General features: G+C 61.4%; 1 protein-coding gene across 1 annotated transcript; it reads right to left on the bottom strand.

Annotated features, from left to right (window-relative positions):
* Positions 1-3,405: 3,405 nt before the first annotated feature.
* ANO9 (anoctamin 9) lies at positions 3,406-16,109 on the bottom strand. The gene is made up of 24 exons (XM_087822322.1): positions 16,104-16,109; positions 13,027-13,143; positions 11,595-11,669; positions 11,394-11,519; positions 11,083-11,228; positions 9,923-9,969; positions 9,731-9,789; positions 9,571-9,644; positions 9,007-9,141; positions 8,697-8,793; positions 8,485-8,545; positions 8,282-8,364; positions 7,979-8,083; positions 7,735-7,899; positions 7,617-7,653; positions 7,269-7,380; positions 6,119-6,176; positions 5,938-6,035; positions 5,692-5,822; positions 5,437-5,589; positions 4,522-4,669; positions 3,869-3,970; positions 3,699-3,792; positions 3,406-3,618 (listed from the first exon to the last, which is right to left on the bottom strand). Exons 1-24 carry the CDS (start codon positions 16,107-16,109, stop codon positions 3,406-3,408), a joined length of 2,442 nt encoding a protein of 813 aa, XP_087678448.1.
* Positions 16,110-16,496: the final 387 nt, after the last annotated feature.

Raw genomic sequence — 16,496 nt, 5'->3', positions numbered from 1 at the left:
GAGGTCATTGACCTGTGCTTGAGAGCAAACTCTGCTCAGCTGGGCCCCTGGCCCAGTCCGAAACACCACGGCTGCTCTGGACCCATCACCAAGCGGGGTGAGGACCTGGCTTTTGTTTGTGTATTTTAATCAGGACTTTTCTGTAGCTTCCTGGCCTTGCAGTCACATCCTCTCCTAAACCTAAACCCCACCCAGGCACCCACCCCCTCCAGGCAGGCGGGCAGTTGGTTAGCCCCGCCCGCCTGCTCTTCCTGTAACTGTGAGTCAAGGGCTCCTTCCTCTGAGCCTGCCCCAGCCCACCAAGCAACGCACTTCCTGAGGCCAGGCCTGAGGTGTAGGGGGAGGCTGCAGAGAGGCTGGAGTCCAGGGCAATGTGAGGGGGTCCTGGCAAGGAGATCCCCAGTCAGGGCTGTCCTGCAGTACACACAAGGAGGGCCAGCTGGGCAGTGCAGCCTGCTCCCTGGAGACCACACCAGGGAAGGGGGGGAGTCTCCATGTCCTCTCTCCTTCCCCCAAGTGAGCAGCAAATGTCTCTAACCTCTGACCTGCTGGGGGGGGGGCAGGGGGTATCTTATGGAAACTCCTGCCAATAATGGGGCCTTGAGCAGGGGTCTCTGTCCCCTCCTGTCCACCTCCCAGTGTAGCCCCCAAAAAGTGAGCAGTTACAAGTGGGCTGTGGTATCATGTGGACCTTGGTTTCAGGCTGGGATGGGAGGACAGTGCCCTTTTTCCAAGTAAGGAAATAAACAGGGGGTCTTGACAGAGGCTCCCAGCTCTGAGCCCAGGTTGGGGGCAGTCAGCAGTTCTAGTAGTCTCCACCAGCTCCATCCCCAGACTGACCTGGGACTCAGGGCCTAGCAGCAGGTGGCTGGTACTGATGTCCATAGAAATGGGCCTCACCCACACAGGGCCACAGTGGAGCATCTTCAATGCAGCATCAGCTTTCCGACACGCTAAACCTGACCCTGTCCCAACCCTGCCAAACCCCGAGACCCCCTGTGGTCCTCAGGAACCTTGGGTGAGGGTCCCACAGAACTGAGCCTCGGCCTGCTGGAGGTACTAGCTGGTAATAGCCTCTCCTCGAGGTGCCCAGAGCCCTGGAGGCTGAGTAGACAGCGACGCCCTCGAGCAGTTACAGCCCTAGTCAGCGACCTTCCCAGGAGCACAGGCAGGAAGCAGAGTTGAGTCCCCCACCAGCCTCACTGCCTCTGAAAGCTTCAGCCAGACCGTCCACTGATCTGTATGTCCGTCTGTGCCACTAGCTCCCAGCCTCGCCTGGACGATCCCTCCCTCTGCTAACGTCCCCCCTCACCCTCCCTCGCCTCCCAGGCCCACCCTCCAAGGGGAGCAGAAAAACCCACATGGCCTCAGGCACGCTCAGGTTCAGCCCCTCCGAATCCAAGCCCGCCCCTGCACCGCCCCCAAGCAGCGCCTAGCTCCTCGGGCCCCACACCCGCGGTTCCTTGAAAGCCCGGGCTCCTCGACCCTCCGGCCCTCGCGGTTGGGCTACTGGCCCAGCCTCCGCGACGGCCTGGCCCCCGCCCCGCCCCGCCGCAGGCTCCGGGGCTCAGCACCCCATAGCCTCCGAGCGACTCCCCCATCCGGGGCGCGCGGCCCCTCTGCGCCTCACGCGTGCTGCGCCCCGACGTCTCTCCGGAAGGAAAGAACGTGCCCAGGCGGCTGCGGTCACGCAGGGCGAGGGGCCCGGTCGGGCTCCCCCGCCGCACACCCCGCGTCCCGCGCTCCGCCTTCCCCGGGTGGGCGGACTCGGTGCCCCCTCCAGGTGCGGCGGCGCGCGGCCGGGGCGCGCGGAGGGCGGGGGCGCGCAGGTGGCCGTAGCTCCGCCCGGCGCCCGGCGCCCGGCGCCCCGCACGCAGCACGTCTCGCTGGTCCGCCCCGCGCCCCGGGAGGGCTCTGGCCTAGGATCCGGGTTTGGGGCATGGTGGGGTCCCCCTGCGCCCCCACGCCCCCCCTTCTCCTGCGCAAAGGTTACAAGGAAGCCGCTGCTCGCGGCGGACGGAGGGGGAAGGCCCGAGAGGCCGGTACGCGGACGGGCTTGGGCTTCCGGGCGACTCGGGCAGACAGCCCGGCTCCGGGCCGCTTCCTGCGGGACCGCGCCCACCCAGAGGCTCCTCCGGGCAAGGTGCCCCTGGCTCCCCAGGCACCAGGCCTGGGTCCGACTTCTGGGAGTCGGTGACCTCCACTCACCCCTGTGGGTCTGAGCCGGGACTGCCACTCATCTGTTGCCAAGACCTGGGAGGCGCGCGACCGCGGGGCGGGGCGGTTCACCTGAGCCAGGTGCGCAGCGGCGGCGGCCCCGGCGGCGGCAGGTGCAGCCCCGCCCCGCACCCAGGGAGGAGGGCGGGCCCGAGCGTCCCGCTGTGCGCCCCAGGCTGGCACTCAGGACCGTCTGGCGCTCTGCGGCCGGGCCCGGGGCAGAGGTCAGACCCGCCCAACCAGCCGGGAGAGTCGGAGCCCCGAGGGACTCCTCGGAGATCCCGCCATCCCCCGGGCCGTCTTTCGGGATTCTGCGCCTCCTCCCCAGCTCCTCCTCTTCCTCCAGGAAGCCCGCCTTGACCCCAGCCCCTAAATCCCAGGGGCAGGGGGGACGGGACCCCGGTAAAGCACTGCTCACGTGGAAGCTCGTGGGAGCGCAGAGGAGGCTACCCCAGCCGGACCTCTCCCCGTCTCGGCTCAGTTTCCCATCTAGCCCTGAGGGCAGGCACCGTCCACCAGGGGCCCAAAAGTTGACACAAAGAGGTTTTATTTTATTATAAAAGGTTATGCTGGCTAAGGGGAGTCAGAGAGGTGGGTCGGGCCCCTGGCCAGCCAGGATGGGGGTGGGGCAGCATGGGGCCCAGAAGTCAGAGGGACACCTTGCAAGGGCTGATTTTCCCGTGTTGTGACTGCATAAGAAGCCCCCCCCCGAGTTGTATGGGTGGCAATGTGCACCCAGAACTGAAGTCAAGGTTGTGCCAAGCCTGAGCCCTAACAGATGGGACAGATAAGTGTGCTGCTCGCTGATGCCCCCATATATGTATAGGCCTCCCAGGACCCCTCACAGACACAGGCCTCCCGGGACCCCCTCATATACACGGGCCTCCTGGGACCCCCCTCATATACACGGGCCTCCCGGGACCCCCTCATATACACGGGCCTCCCGGGACCCCCTCATATACACGGGCCTCCCAGGACCCCCTCATATACACAGGCCTCCTGGGACCCCCCTCATATACATGGGCCCCCCAGTGCCCTTCATATACATGGGCCCCCTGGGACCCCTCATCTACACCCGCATACACGTGAGCCTTCCTATAATCCTCCCCCCACAGCCACAGGCAGAGGTGTGAGCTGGTGGCGGTGGCTGAGTCTCTGTTCCTGGTGCCAGCAACAGCTCTGGGTCCCTTACACATCTGTGCTCTTGAGGCTGGAGCTGGAGGTAGGAGTGGCATTGGTGGCCCCAGGGCCTAAGCCGGGCTCACACTGCAGCCTGGACCCCCCGTAGCACATCCTGTCCCGCAGCATCTGGTACTTATCCTCCAGAACCCTGTTCTTCACCGACTGCGGGACGTCAGGCACGAACCAGGCGGCCACGAGCTTGATGCACAAGGCCACGTGCTGGGGGAGGGAACGGGGGATGAGTGGGGAGGTCAAGCAGGCTGGGGGGCAGGGAGGAGGGCCCCCCAGTTTTGGCCCACCTCAAAGAGGATGAGAAAGGCCAGGCGGATGGCCAGGAGGACCCAGAACTGTTCCGAGAAGTTGTAGTCCTGAGCGTTGCGGTAGTCCCGGTACCTGGGGTGGGGGAGGACCTAAGGTCAGGGGTCAGGAGGACAGAGGGCACTCGTGGGGGCGGGGGTGGGGTCCAAACCTGCATTCAGTGACGTTCTCTGAGCCCTCTATCTTGACAGGGTCCTGGAAGTCCTTGGTGTGAAACACGGACAGACTGTGGTTGATGTAGCCAGTGAGGCAGCTGGGGGGCAGGGAGAGGAGATGGAGGTTGGAGCGCAGGTTGTGGCCCCTCCAGGCCTCTGGGGTGCTTCCCTGGAGCTAATTCCTGTCTGGCAGGGTCACCAGGGTGGGCACAGTGCAGACTCCCACCATTCCTCTATGTGGGAGAGGGGCCATGGGGGGAAGCTGAAGGGGCTCAGGGATGCCACCGTCTGCCTCCCTTGCCAAGGGCTGAGGGGAGCCTTAGGTGGGACCCCCTGGAAAGCTAGAGGGGCTGAGTGAGGACACTGCTTTGCCCTCCCGTGCAGGAGCAGGCCACAAAGGGTCTGACTTTGGGAGGGGAGGTGTTCTGTGCCTGCTCAGAAAACAGCTGGTTCTGGGACCTAATGCCCCACTGGGGCCTCAGTCAGCACTCCCGGCTCCAGCCCAGGGTCTGCAGGTCCGTGCAGAGGCAATACTGGCAGCACCCAGTCCTTCCCCTGGGCTCCCCATGCTGGGCTGTGGCTGGGCGATTTCCCAGGGCTCTCTGGACAGTTTGAGCCCCCCCAGGGGCTGTGTGGCAGCACTCCTTACTCGACAGAAGAGTGGGCCCCCCCTCGGCATGGGCCATAGCGGTACTTGTATACCACTCTGGGGATGAACTCAGATGTGAAGGCGATGACCATCCCGTTGGCAATGACCGCCAGCACGCCAATGGTCTCCAGCACCTGCAGCCAGGTCCCTGGGCCACAGCAGTGGGGTGAGGCTGTCTGGTTCCTCAAGCCATAACCACTACAGCCCACCCCACCTCCACCCGTCCATCCTTCAAAGCCAAGAGCCTGGATGGTCCGAGGGCCTTGTCACATCTCTGTGAATGGCACCCCGTCGCAGCCATAGGGCCAGACCACTGATGAGGAGACCTGCGCCAAGGCCAACAGAGCCCAGCCTTCACTCTCCCAATCTCCATGTCCTTGACATAGATGGGAAGGGGTTCAGGTCTCCCTGCCTCCCTTGTCTCTCTGAATCCCTCAGATGCCCCAAGCCTGCTCCACCTTCTGGGTTCCCCACCCGAGGGTAGAACCCTTTAACCTGGGCCCAAGACTGGGGCCTCTCTCACACATGTTCCTCCTCCTGCCCACTTTGTGAACCCAGCTCTCTGTTCATCCCTGACACTTGCCCATCCATCTCAGTGAGATGCTGGGCCCCTCCCTCCATCAGCTCCCTGTTCTCAGAGTCCAGCTTCTCTGTCTGGGCCCCCCAAGGAGGCTGCAGGCCCTCCAGCCAGGTCCCAGGGCAAGAGGGAAGGGCTTGTGAAGTACATGCCAGCCCTGCCTTTTCCTGGGGCCTGAGCCCCCCCAGGCCTGACCCCCATCTTGGCTGACAACCCAGGAAGACCTGGAGGACTGTGTGGGGTGGGGAGGGGAAATAGCGTGGTCCCGGTGCCCCTTGCCACCTCTGCACCCAAGTTGAGCACCCCGCCCTGCACAGCCACCCCGTTGGGCCCCTGACCGATGTCCTTGGCCTTGCGTGGCACCAGGCGTCGCCTCAGCCTAACCATCTTGATGGCGTCCAGGCGGATCTCCACGAGGTTACTGAAGAGTGCGAGCAGCGGAGCCAGCGGGAAGGCGGCCACAAAGATGGTGGTGAAGCCGTACTGGATCACTGAGAGGGGCGGTCACCTTGAGCCTCGGGACCCCCAGCTTCCTCCCACCCCAGCGCCCCAGCACCCTGGCCCACCCGGAGCCCCAGATCCCGCCCACACACTCATTTCCATGAACTCGTCAAACAGGCTGAAGGTGTTGACTGGGTTCAGGCGATAGTTGCGCTGCCAGTTCCTCAGCTCGGGGTCCTGGGACTCGCTGCCCCGCATTGAGCGATACTTGTGGGCCAGCCACCTGGGGGCGACAAGAACCAGATAGGGGTAGGGAGCAGAGCAGGGTTGAGGGGCCCCTGGGAGCGGTTGGCTGTGGGAGATGGGGAGGAGGGCCCGGTGGGGAAGAGGGTCCTCACGGGCCCAGGTACTCCATGCAGTTGCTGAGCGTCTGTTTCAGGCCCATGATGATGGCCATCTGCACAAATAGGTCCATCATGCATCCGCTGAGGTGGCACTGGGGGCAGGGGGGATGAGAGGTCAGGCCCAGGAGAAGGGCAGTTCACGGACAGGGCAGCAGGGCACCCGAGACAGACTGACCTCCTCCAGCTTCCACAGGCCCGCCAGGCGCACGGACTTCCCAGGGTGACCGTTGATCCTAGGAGGGACAGCGAGGCTGAGGGCAGCGCCCTGCCCCTAATCGGGTGGGGGTGGGGTGAGAGGACAGAGGGGATACGGAACACACAGGAGACAGTAGAGAGGAAGGAGCCCGCCCTGCAGGTGAGCAGAGCTTACACCCAAACACGATACCCACGTGCACAGGAGAAAGCTCCGCCGGTCATGCAGACACGGGTTCTAGACAAGCCTGCTAAGAGGGGCCTCAGTTCCCCCCTGTCGGAAACTGTGCACATAGGGTTACTTTATGTTTAAATCTCCCACTTTCCATAACGTGATAAAACGTATAAAGGGAATTATGCCCAAAGTCAGTTCATGCTTCATGGAGAGACCCTGGAGAAGCTCCCCACTACAGTTTACGACAACTATTATTTAACACAGTTCTGGAATAGTATAAATTTACAAATAAAAAAATTATATGAAATGCAATTATGTACCTGGAAAATCAAAATAAACTAACTGAAAGACTAGATCCTTCAACTGACAGGTGCTAAAAGGGAACAAAGTTGATGCCAAGCTAACCCCCTTTCCTGGATGCCACGAAGCCAGGTGGAGACACAGCAGGAGATGTGCCCGAGGCATTAGAACGGACACTCACTCTGGCTGGTGATATTTATACTTCAGGAGAAGGAAAAGCCAGCAGCCAGGAGGGGAGCAACCAGCGCTGAGGAGGGAGCAGCACGACAGGGAGGACCAGAAACTGGACGTAAAGGGGAGAGGATTCTTTGAGTGAAACAGTGGAGATAGTCAGTAGAGAGAGAAAAGCCGGCGAGGCGGAGGAGAGATGGATTACTGAGGCATGTTGAGTGAAAATGACCCAGCAGCCCGGCCAGTGTGCTCAGTGGTTGAGCGTCAACCATGAACCAAGCAAGAGGTCACCAGTTTGATTTGCAGTCAGGGCACATGCCCGGGTTTGGGGCTCAATCCCCAGTAGGGGGCGTGCAGGAGGCAGCCGATCCATGACTCTCTCTCATCATTGATGTTTCTATAACTCTTTCCCTCTCCCTTCCTCTCTCTGAAATCAAAACATTTTTATAAATAATAAATAAATAGGCAAGGCAGAGGGAGCCCTCACCTGCCCAGGATGAAGGCGATGTAGACAAGTGAGGAGAAGTGTGCAAAGAACTGCAGAGTGAAGAACTTGACGGTGAACTTGCTCTCTCGCTCCGAGAAGGTCCGGGACTTCTCTGGGAAAACACGCGGGCTGTCCCTCACCTGTCCCTCGCCCCACAGCAGTCCAGTGCCCAGCCTGTTGCTGTTCTGACACTCAGGGACACCTGCAACCCGCACCTGTCTCCTAGGTTCAAACTCCCGCCCTTTGGTGGGAGAGGCAATGGAAACCACAGGACGTCCCGCCCCAATCCAGGTCCACTTCCCATGTCTTGCCAGAAGCTAGGGAGGGGCTGGGGGTCCCCGCTCTCACCAAAGTCACAAAGTTTCAGGGCCACACACTTGTTGATCTGCGGAGGGGAGACCGGAGGACTCACTTTGGGCCTCAGTGGAGAACCCCTCCCCGCCCTCCCCCTGCCCCGACCACCCACCTTAGTCATGATGAGGATGGTCACATAGTGCACCAGGGCCCCGGTCACCACCACGGCCGTGGTCACCTGCTCCTCCAGGAAGGGCAAGGCCGAGTTGCTGAAGAGAGCGGCAGCCAGGACACGGTAGACCACCAGGACGTGGGCCATGCCGATCATGAGGCAGATCTGCAGGGGTGGCCAGGAGGGTGGGCTCAGAGGCAGTCCTCAGCCAGGGTGCCAGCCCGCCACGGGCTCCCCAGAGTACCATGAACAGGGACAGGGCGAGGATGATGGTGCTTCTCATGTAGGAGTGCTGGTGCTGCTGGAGCTTGTAGTCGGGGCAGTTAATGAGCTCAAGCGCCACTTCCTCCTGGGGAGGGTACCGGACACGCCTCAGACACAGGACACACATATCAGACATGGGACGCACTTGTCAGACACGGGGACCCACGCCGCAGACCCGGGAGGCACGATTCCCACACGAGGACGCGCCTCAGCAGCACAGAACGGGGTGGGCCACAGGGCGCTGGGAGGAGACGGCCGGCCTGGGCCACCTGGCCCGGCTCACCTGGTCTTCATCCCACCCGTACAGGTCCCAGTGCAGCACCACGCGGGCTCGCTGCCTCTTCCAGAACTCCAGGAACACCGTGGCTGCAGCGGGAGCAAGGAGGGTGTCGCAGGTGTCCCTGGGGAGGTGGCCCAAGGCGATGGGGGCAGGAGGGGTCCCGGAGCCCAGGCTGGCCCCCCGCCCAGGTGCCTGCAGCGACTCACCCCACAGAGCCATGAAGATGGCAAATATCACAGTGCCCTCGTTGTCAAAGAGGTGGGTGAGCTGGGGAGAGGGACACGCGGGCTGCGGCTGGCCATCCCCGCCACCCTGTCACCCCCGGGGGAAGGGCACCCAGCTCTGTGGGGAGGGGGGAAGCCAGGGCGGGCCCTCTGCAGGGCGACCTAGGCCTGGAGTGCACCCCAGGGTGACAAACCTTGGCAAAGGTGCAGGTGTCCGAGAGGCGCTGGTACCTGCGGCCGTGGTCGCCGCGTGGGCACATGAAGACGTCGTGGGCCTCACAGATCTCCTTGCTGCAGGTGCAGGAGCCCAGGGGTAGGCTCTCCCGACGCCCCGCCCCTCCCGGCCTGGCCCCGCCCCCCGGTTGTGGCCCCGCCTCTCCCCGTCGTGGCCCCGCCCCAGGTCGTGGCCCAGTCTGCCCTGGCCCCGCCCCCGGTTTGTGGCCCCGCCCTCCCGTCGTGGCCACGCCCCGCCCGCCCTGACCACGCCCCGTGACACGCCCCCACCTGATCTGGCTGGCGTTGAACAGCGAGAGGCCGCTCAGGAAGACCGTGAGGCCCACCACCGCGGCGGGGACCAGCATGTAGGTGTACCAGCCGAGCCAGGCGAAGTACAGGGCCACCTTCTCGCCGAAGTAGTTCCTGCGGGCACAGCGGCGCGGTCAGAGCCACCGCCAGGGCGACGTCCCAGGCCCGTGCTGGGCGGGCAGGGGGCATGGGGGCATGGGACGCACAGAGGTGTTTGCTAGAGGTGCAGGTGTGTCTGCGGGGGCACAGGTGGGTCTGTGAGGGGTGCAGGTGTGTCTGCGGGGGCACAGGTGCGTCTGTGAGGGGTGCAGGTGTGTCTGCGGGGGCACAGGTGCGTCTATGAGGGGTGCAGGTGTGTCTGCGGGGGCACAGGTGCGTCTGTGAGGGGTGCAGGTGTGTCTGCGGGGGCACAGGTGCGTCTGTGAGGGGTGCAGGTGTGTCTGCGGGGGCACAGATGCATCTGTGGATAGCACAGGTGGGTCTCTGCGGCGCACAGGTATGTCTGTGAAGGGGACACAGGTGGCTTGCTTGGGGCAGTATTACCTGATATCATCAATGGGCTGCTCATGGACCATGTTTCTCCACCGGGCCCATTTCTTCTTCAGGTTTTCCTCCCCCTGGGCACAGGTGACCGACAGTGAGAGCTTTCTGCCTCCGGCCCCACCCTCAGGTCAGGCCCTCTCCCAGCCAGCCTACCCCTCACCTTGTGCACGGGAAACCTGGTCTCAAAGACCCCATCCTTCACCAAGTCATGGAATGTGTCTAAGGGTGACGGGGAGTCTCCGGTCAGAGAGGAGGGAGGGGAGGGAGGGGAGGGAGGGCCCTGCCACATCCCCCCACCTCAGCGCCCTCCTGGTGGGCCACTGCACCAGCCATCTGCCCAGCCCATCCTCACCACCAGCTTTCGTCTTGCTGTTCAGGATGAAGTCGACGATTCGGATTCTGGAACACAAGAGCTGGTTCAGAGTGGCACCATGTAACCTCAGCAGACCGACCCCTGTCTGGCCGGGTCCCAAGCCCCATACCATCCTGGTGGAGCCCCCAGCCTACCTGCCTCACCACCTGACCAGAGCCCAGACCCAGGACTCATCTAGGAGCCCACCCTTGGCCTCCTTAAATCCTCCCAGGATGCAGCTACACCCCCCCACACCCATGGCTCTAGGACGGGGCTCTCTCAGGAATGGTCCTTCTCCTCCCGGGACCCCAGAAACTTGGCCTGACCCCCTACCTCCAATCGCACTTCCTCCCTGGAGCCCCCACACAGCCAGAGCACACCCTATGGCCTTATGTATGTGAATCCTCTTTACATCCCTGGGAGCAGTTTTGCCTATGTGGAGCCTGAGGCTTAGAGAGGTTGAGTAACTTGGCCAAGGCCACACAGCCAGGAAGTGGCATCTGACCGAAGAGCCACACTCCTGAGCACCCTCCGATGTGACATGGTCCCCTGGACGCCCCAGGGCACTCACCCTGCCCGGCTCTCCAATACCCCATCAAGGTGCCTCAACTCATCTTCCCCCCCTTCCTCCTCCCGGGGGCCCCCCAGTTGTCCTATCCCCAGGAGCCCCCTCCGTTGCCTCGTATCCACATGCTGGGAGTGTCCTTTGCCAGTCTCCACTGACATGGCCCCAGCTGAGCTTGGAGGGACTTGGGATGAGACAGGCAGGTGATGGAGGAGGGACATGGGGAGGGCAGGTGGATCAGCTTTTAGAGCTGGAGGGTCAGCAGGGAGGAGCAGGTGCTCAGAGAGAGAAAGGAGGTGTTGGGTTCCCAAGAGGCAGGGGATAGATGGCCGGGAAAGGGCGTTGGGTCTGCATCTGGGTTCAGAGCCAGGAGGGATGGCTGGGAGGGTCCTCTCAGCCTCTCTGAATCTGCCCACCCATTAAGTCCCATGTAGCTTTCAGAAAACACTCCAAGAGGTGAGAACTGTCATAATCCCTTTTCACAGATGTGGAAGCTGGCACAGAGCCCTGAGGACACACCTGGGGCTCTCCCTGGACCTGGCATGTGCATGGTAGGTAGGGGTCCTCCTGGCCAGACTCCAGGCCAGCCTCTCACCTGGTGGTGTCTGGGATGGGGATCGACCTGGTTGTCTCCACTCTGGGGGCTGGACCCTTGGGCTCCATGAGGAGCATCTGGTACAGGCTGAAGATCCTATTGTCGGCTCTGATTCCAAAGAACACCTTCTCCTGGTCCTTCCTCACCTGGGGGTGGGGGAGTGACTCTCTTCTACCTTGGAACCCTCCCCGCTCCGTCCATGGCCACTGTTCAGCCCCTTCACCTCAAGCACAAGACCACGGGCCACCTCTCCAGACCCCTCCCCAGACCCCTCAGGCACCCATGACCCCTGCCCCTCAGTGCCAGCCCACCTTGTATTGGAAGCCCTTTCCTTTGAGGTCCTTCAGGAATTGCTGCTGCTGGTAGACCTGCCTGGGGTTTGTCTGGGTGCGATGATCGGCCACAAGGACGTAGTCCCACTGGTCAGGAGGATCAGGCTGTAGGAGGGAGACACGGGCTGGGCATGGGAGAGTGGGAGGGGCCAAGCCCAGAGGGTCTGAGCAGAGACTCACCTCAGAAGCACCCATCTCCATCAGCGGGAAGCTGTCACCTTCCATCCCCACCAGGATCTGGAGTCTCTCTTCACCCTGGGGCAGGGGGTGGGGACAGAAGGATTGAGATTATTCCCATAGTAGAGTGTCTCCTGGGCACCAAGGGGCTTAAAACACAAAGCTGGGGGTGGGGGGAGGTGAGGAAAACATGTATACAAGTAGGTCCTGGGGGGTGTAAGTGTCAGGGAAGGGCCAGGCACAGGGGCTGCAGGGCAAGGAACCAACCAGCAGAGGTGTGTTTGGAAATATAGAGCTCCTGAAACCCTAAGAGAAGACAGATAGCCCAATCTAAAACAGGCCAAGATGCAAAAGGATTTCGCGGACAAGCAGCAGGCACAGGGGAAGATGCAGGAACTTTGGGAGACCAGGAAACGCTGGTCACGTGACAGGGAGGCACCACCTTCTACCCTTCGGTCATGGACATTTTAAGTGCCAAAGTTGGCAGAACCCCTGGGTTGCTCTGTTGCACGCACTGGTACGTGAATTTGGAAAACAAAAGTGAACATTCACAGCTCGGCCCGGCCACACCTGGAGACACAGACAGATGGACAAGGTGCTCACAATAGCAAATGTCACATCGAAATGGTGGGAATAACAAACATCCCCACTGCATGGATGGATGAAGACACTGTGCAGTCCCCACATGGCTGCAGGCGATGCAGCCGGAGCACAAATGGGCCGCCGCCTCCCACGGGGCATCGGGGGCAAACGTGACGTGGTACCAAGTTCAGTAAAACTACTTCCAGGACAGACACACAGACGCTGCATCAGTGGGCGGAACCTCACTGAAGTGGACATGTGCTCAGCCTCACGACCCTCCCCAAGTTGTCCTTAGTTACCGTGGCAGCAGGCCCGGGAGGTGCAGCTTAGCCCTCCCCTGCTGTGTGTGGGCTGCACTTCACGACCAAGGAGGAAAGTGTGGGAGGAAAACAGTCACCTCACAGAGGAGAGCCCAGCAGACACCCACCCCAGACAGTGGGGGTCGAGGTCATGTGACATCACTTAGATGTCAGGGACCCTGAGAGGAGGTGATGTGATGGTGTGTGGTCCCCTCCCTAAAGTCTACAGTCCTGACTCATCACGAGAACATCACAGGGACATTCACCAGACCTGGGCTGACCGAACAGGCAGATGCCCAAAGACAAGGAGGGACAGAGGGATCGTTCCAGACGGGAGGGGGCCGATTGCCACCAGGGATCCTGCACTGACCAGGACAGGAAAGGACCCAGTGGGAAAGCAGGTAATGTTGGAGTCGAGGAAGCTGTGGTGGGCTCCTCATTTCGACCAGTACCCCAAGCGATGGGCGCTGACTTCAGGGGAGGCGGAGCAAAGGGCATGGGCACCTCCTCTGTATTTATAACTCTTTATAACACTGACAATGTACTAAACCTACCTGAGCTGGAGGAACGAGAGTTGGGGTGGGGGACCCAGGGCCCTCATTAGGCTCAGTGAGTAGGCTGAGGACTGAGGCAAAGTGACCCAGGGCCCCTCCACTGGGGGAACCTGGCGGCTGAGGGGGGGGGACAAGGCACACAGTCAGGGAGGGTCACTGGGGGGGGAGCCAGGGGCAGAGGTGCAAGGAGAAGACCCTGGCTTTGGAGCCAAGAGCCCAGGGGACACCAACACCACACTCTCTCAGGCAAGATCACCCACCTCCTCCAACCTTGGCCATGACAGTGTCAGCCCTACGGGGCTTTAGGCCACACACCAAGCATCCTGTCACCCCAACGTGGCACTGAGCACGCTGTGTTTGCATGGCTGGCAAGGACCCCAGCCCCAGTCCCTGTTGGCAGCTCCCCAGGGAGGCAAAGGACCCCAGAGGGACAGGGACCTGCTGCATCCCAGACATAAAGGTTCTGGGGCAATCTAGGGGTTGTGTCCATCAGAAAACCGGCCTCACGTGAACTGCTGGCAAATCTGGGCACTCCCTACCCCACCACAGCCCCCACTGGCCCTGGACTTCTGCCAGGGCTTCCTGCCCCAGGAGCCCCCAGCTCACAGCCCTCAACCCTGCTCCAGTCACCCACAGCCAAGACTTTGGTCCTGCTGGTGCTCCACCTGCTAGCCTTTCCCTTCTCCAACCACATTCCTGCCAAGCTCAAGCACGCCTCTTCCAGAAAGCCTGCCTGGACTGCTCCAGCCAGTCTGCCCTCCAGGACTGCCAGGTAAAGTACAGGCCACCCAATTGCATTTGAGTTTCACATAAACAAGATCCCTTTTGGTATAAGTATGTCCCAATTATTGTGATCATGGGATATACTTATACTAAAAACATAAAATAAAAAGGCAGCCCTGGGGAATACTCCCTACTCACAGCCAGGGACACCAAGAGTCAGAGCTGCGGAAGGCCCCTCTGTCCATCCCTTCAGGGGTGCAGAAGTGACCACCACCCAGCCTGTCTGGGCGGGCTACATGGAACACACACATGTGATGCCACTTCAGCTGCACATGGATACATATGGGCCTCTGTCACTATTCCTGAGGGTCACGTCCCCCCTCCAGGCCCTCCTGACTCAGCCCCAAAAGCACGGTGCAGTTATCGTCCAGCAAGGGAACATTCCTGTCCCCACCAAAGTGGACACCCCCCTGGCTGGCCCAGCCAGGTGCCCCAGACCACCCTCCCTGACCAAGCACCCCACCTGGCTCTGCCTGCCCCTCCCTCCCACCATCCCTCCAGCTATCCATCTGTATGTCATCTGTCAATTCATTCTTTTGTGTGCTGTCCATCATCCATCCCCAGGTACTCACTGATGAAATGGTGTGCCCTGTGTGCAGCCCCCATGGGCAGTGTGTGGTGTAAGTGTGGTGTAAGTGGACACAGGTCTGGAGGGGCAGGCACCTACTAGGCAGGGTGGGTAGTGTGGAGCTTGGCCTTGTGGGGCAAGAGGTTGGCAGGAGCTGGGCCAGCATGGCTCGCTGGTTGAGCATCAATGTATGATCCAGAAGATTATGGTTTGATTACCGGTCAGGGCACATGCCCGGGTTTCAGGCTCAATCCCCAGTGGGAGGCATGCAGGGGGCAGCCAACCAATGACTCTCTCTGATGTTTTTATCTCTCTCTCCCTCTCCCTTCCTCTCTCTGAAATCAATTTAAAAAAAATTCCTTTTAAAAAATTTAAAAAAAAAATGGTTTGCAGGAGGCGAAAAAGCAAGAGCAGCTCCCGGGAGACGAAAACAAGCCCTGAGGAGCAGCATGCAATTGGTGTCCAGAGACACAGTACCTAGCACCTCCAAGGACTTGGTACTCAGTACTCCCAGGGACTCGGCACTCAGCACCTCCAAGGACATGGAAGTTACTACTCTTAGTGCCCTGGCACTTGGCACCTATGGGACTTCGTAGTCACTCTTCCCAGGGACACCAACTTCAGCATCTCAGCTTTGCAGAAGCATAAAGAGCAAGAAGGGAACTGCTTGGAGGTGAGGCTGGGGAGCTGGCAGAAGCCAGACCACAAGGACTGCTCAGATGTCTGGGGAGCTTGGACTTCAGCTGGGGCAACAGGGAGCCCTGGGAGGGATCTGAGCAGAGGAAGAGCATGGGCCACTGAGTCCAGCTGACTGCATCTGCACCTATCCTTCAAAGGGTTAATTCTCTCACCTCAGCCAAGCCAGGTGCTGCCTCCTCACCCACCCTGAGCCAGCCCCAAGCCTCTCCTCTACCCCAGCATGGGCCTGACTGACCTGAGAGGAAGGGGCCAGCAGGGAAGCCTGGGTGTTGGGCTGAGGAATCTCAGGACACCAGAGCTGGCTAAGGAAGGGCCGAGGAGGCCCTCAGGCAGAGGTGGAGTTGGAGGTCACCCCTTGGCTCACACCTGGGAGGGCCCTGGGTGGCCCCGTGGGAGGCTGGTTTCACTCTCCACCTTGCATGGATCTCTTCCTGCCACCCAGGTGCTGGCCCTGCCCTGTAAGCTCTTCCTGGGCAGAGGGGAGAAAGGATGTCTTCTCAGATGTTCTCCTGCCCACCTTTCCTGGCCCCTCACAGCCTCCTGCTCTGCTCCCCTGAATCAGAAACCAGTAACCCTCAGCCACCCCACCTCTGCCTGGGGCAGGACTCCAGGGAGAGAGGGCCCAGCTGGCTACCCTGGGCCTCTCCAGCCCAAGGTCAGCCCATCCTGGAGGCCACAGCGCCCTCCCCTCCAGTGCCAGCTACAGGGCAAAGCTGCTCAGTCTTGGGGTCCTCACCCTGACTCAGGGACTGGCGGTGGGCATGCCCTGCCCATCTAGGCCCCACTCACTAACTAAGACCCCCACCCTGGGGTCACCAAGATCCCTGGCTGCTCCCTTCCAAGGAGAAATGGTCTCCTCCTCGGCCCCACCCTAAGGATGGAAAGCGAAGCCCCTGCTCAGGGCTCTGTCTGCTCTGCCACTGGCACCTCAGCCCGGGCTTCAGGAACCCCACGGGCACTCTCCAGGGGAGGCTGGCGGGCTGGCTGGAGGGGCCACAGGTGTGGACCCCGTGCAGCACCGACTCACCTGCATGTTGGCAGCCCCTCGCTGTCCCAGATCCAGCCGAGGGAGGCGGCTCAGCACCGCAGTAGCAGCAGTGTGGCCAGGCGAGTCATACCTGACTTCCGCGTGGGACTCACCTTCCTCCTCCCTCCCCGCCCTCCTGCCAGCCGGCGTGGGGAGGAGCCCGGGAGCCAGGCTGCGAGGGCACACCCCTACCGAAGTCCCTTCACCCTCACCTGCAGGGGAGGCTTTCCCTTATAAGTTGGGGTTACATTGACACCCTCTCTTCTGGGAAGCAGGGGGGCACATGAGCGCTCCCCAATGCCCTAGCTTCCCTCTCCCCTTCACTCTTCCTGACCCCAAGACTCACCTTTCCCAGGGCCTCTCCAGCATCCAACCCTTGATCTCCCAAGTCCA

The sequence above is a fragment of the Miniopterus natalensis genome, chromosome 11 (genome assembly GCF_054644295.1).
Source record: "Miniopterus natalensis isolate mMinNat1 chromosome 11, mMinNat1.hap1, whole genome shotgun sequence".
Lineage (NCBI taxonomy): Eukaryota > Metazoa > Chordata > Mammalia > Chiroptera > Miniopteridae > Miniopterus > Miniopterus natalensis.
The sequence above is the reverse complement of the archived record's forward strand: the minus strand, read 5'-3'. Positions and strand labels throughout refer to the sequence as shown.

Bases quoted from the DNA above. Each gene is read 5' to 3' on its own strand.
- ANO9 (XM_087822322.1), bottom strand. The intron at 8,365-8,484 runs GTGAGTCGCTGC...CTCCCGCTGCAG, and splicing joins CATCTTCATGGCTCTGTGGG to CCACGGTGTTCCTGGAGTTC. The intron at 3,971-4,521 runs GTAAGGAGTGCT...CCTGCCCCCCAG, and splicing joins GGGGCCCACTCTTCTGTCGA to CTGCCTCACTGGCTACATCA.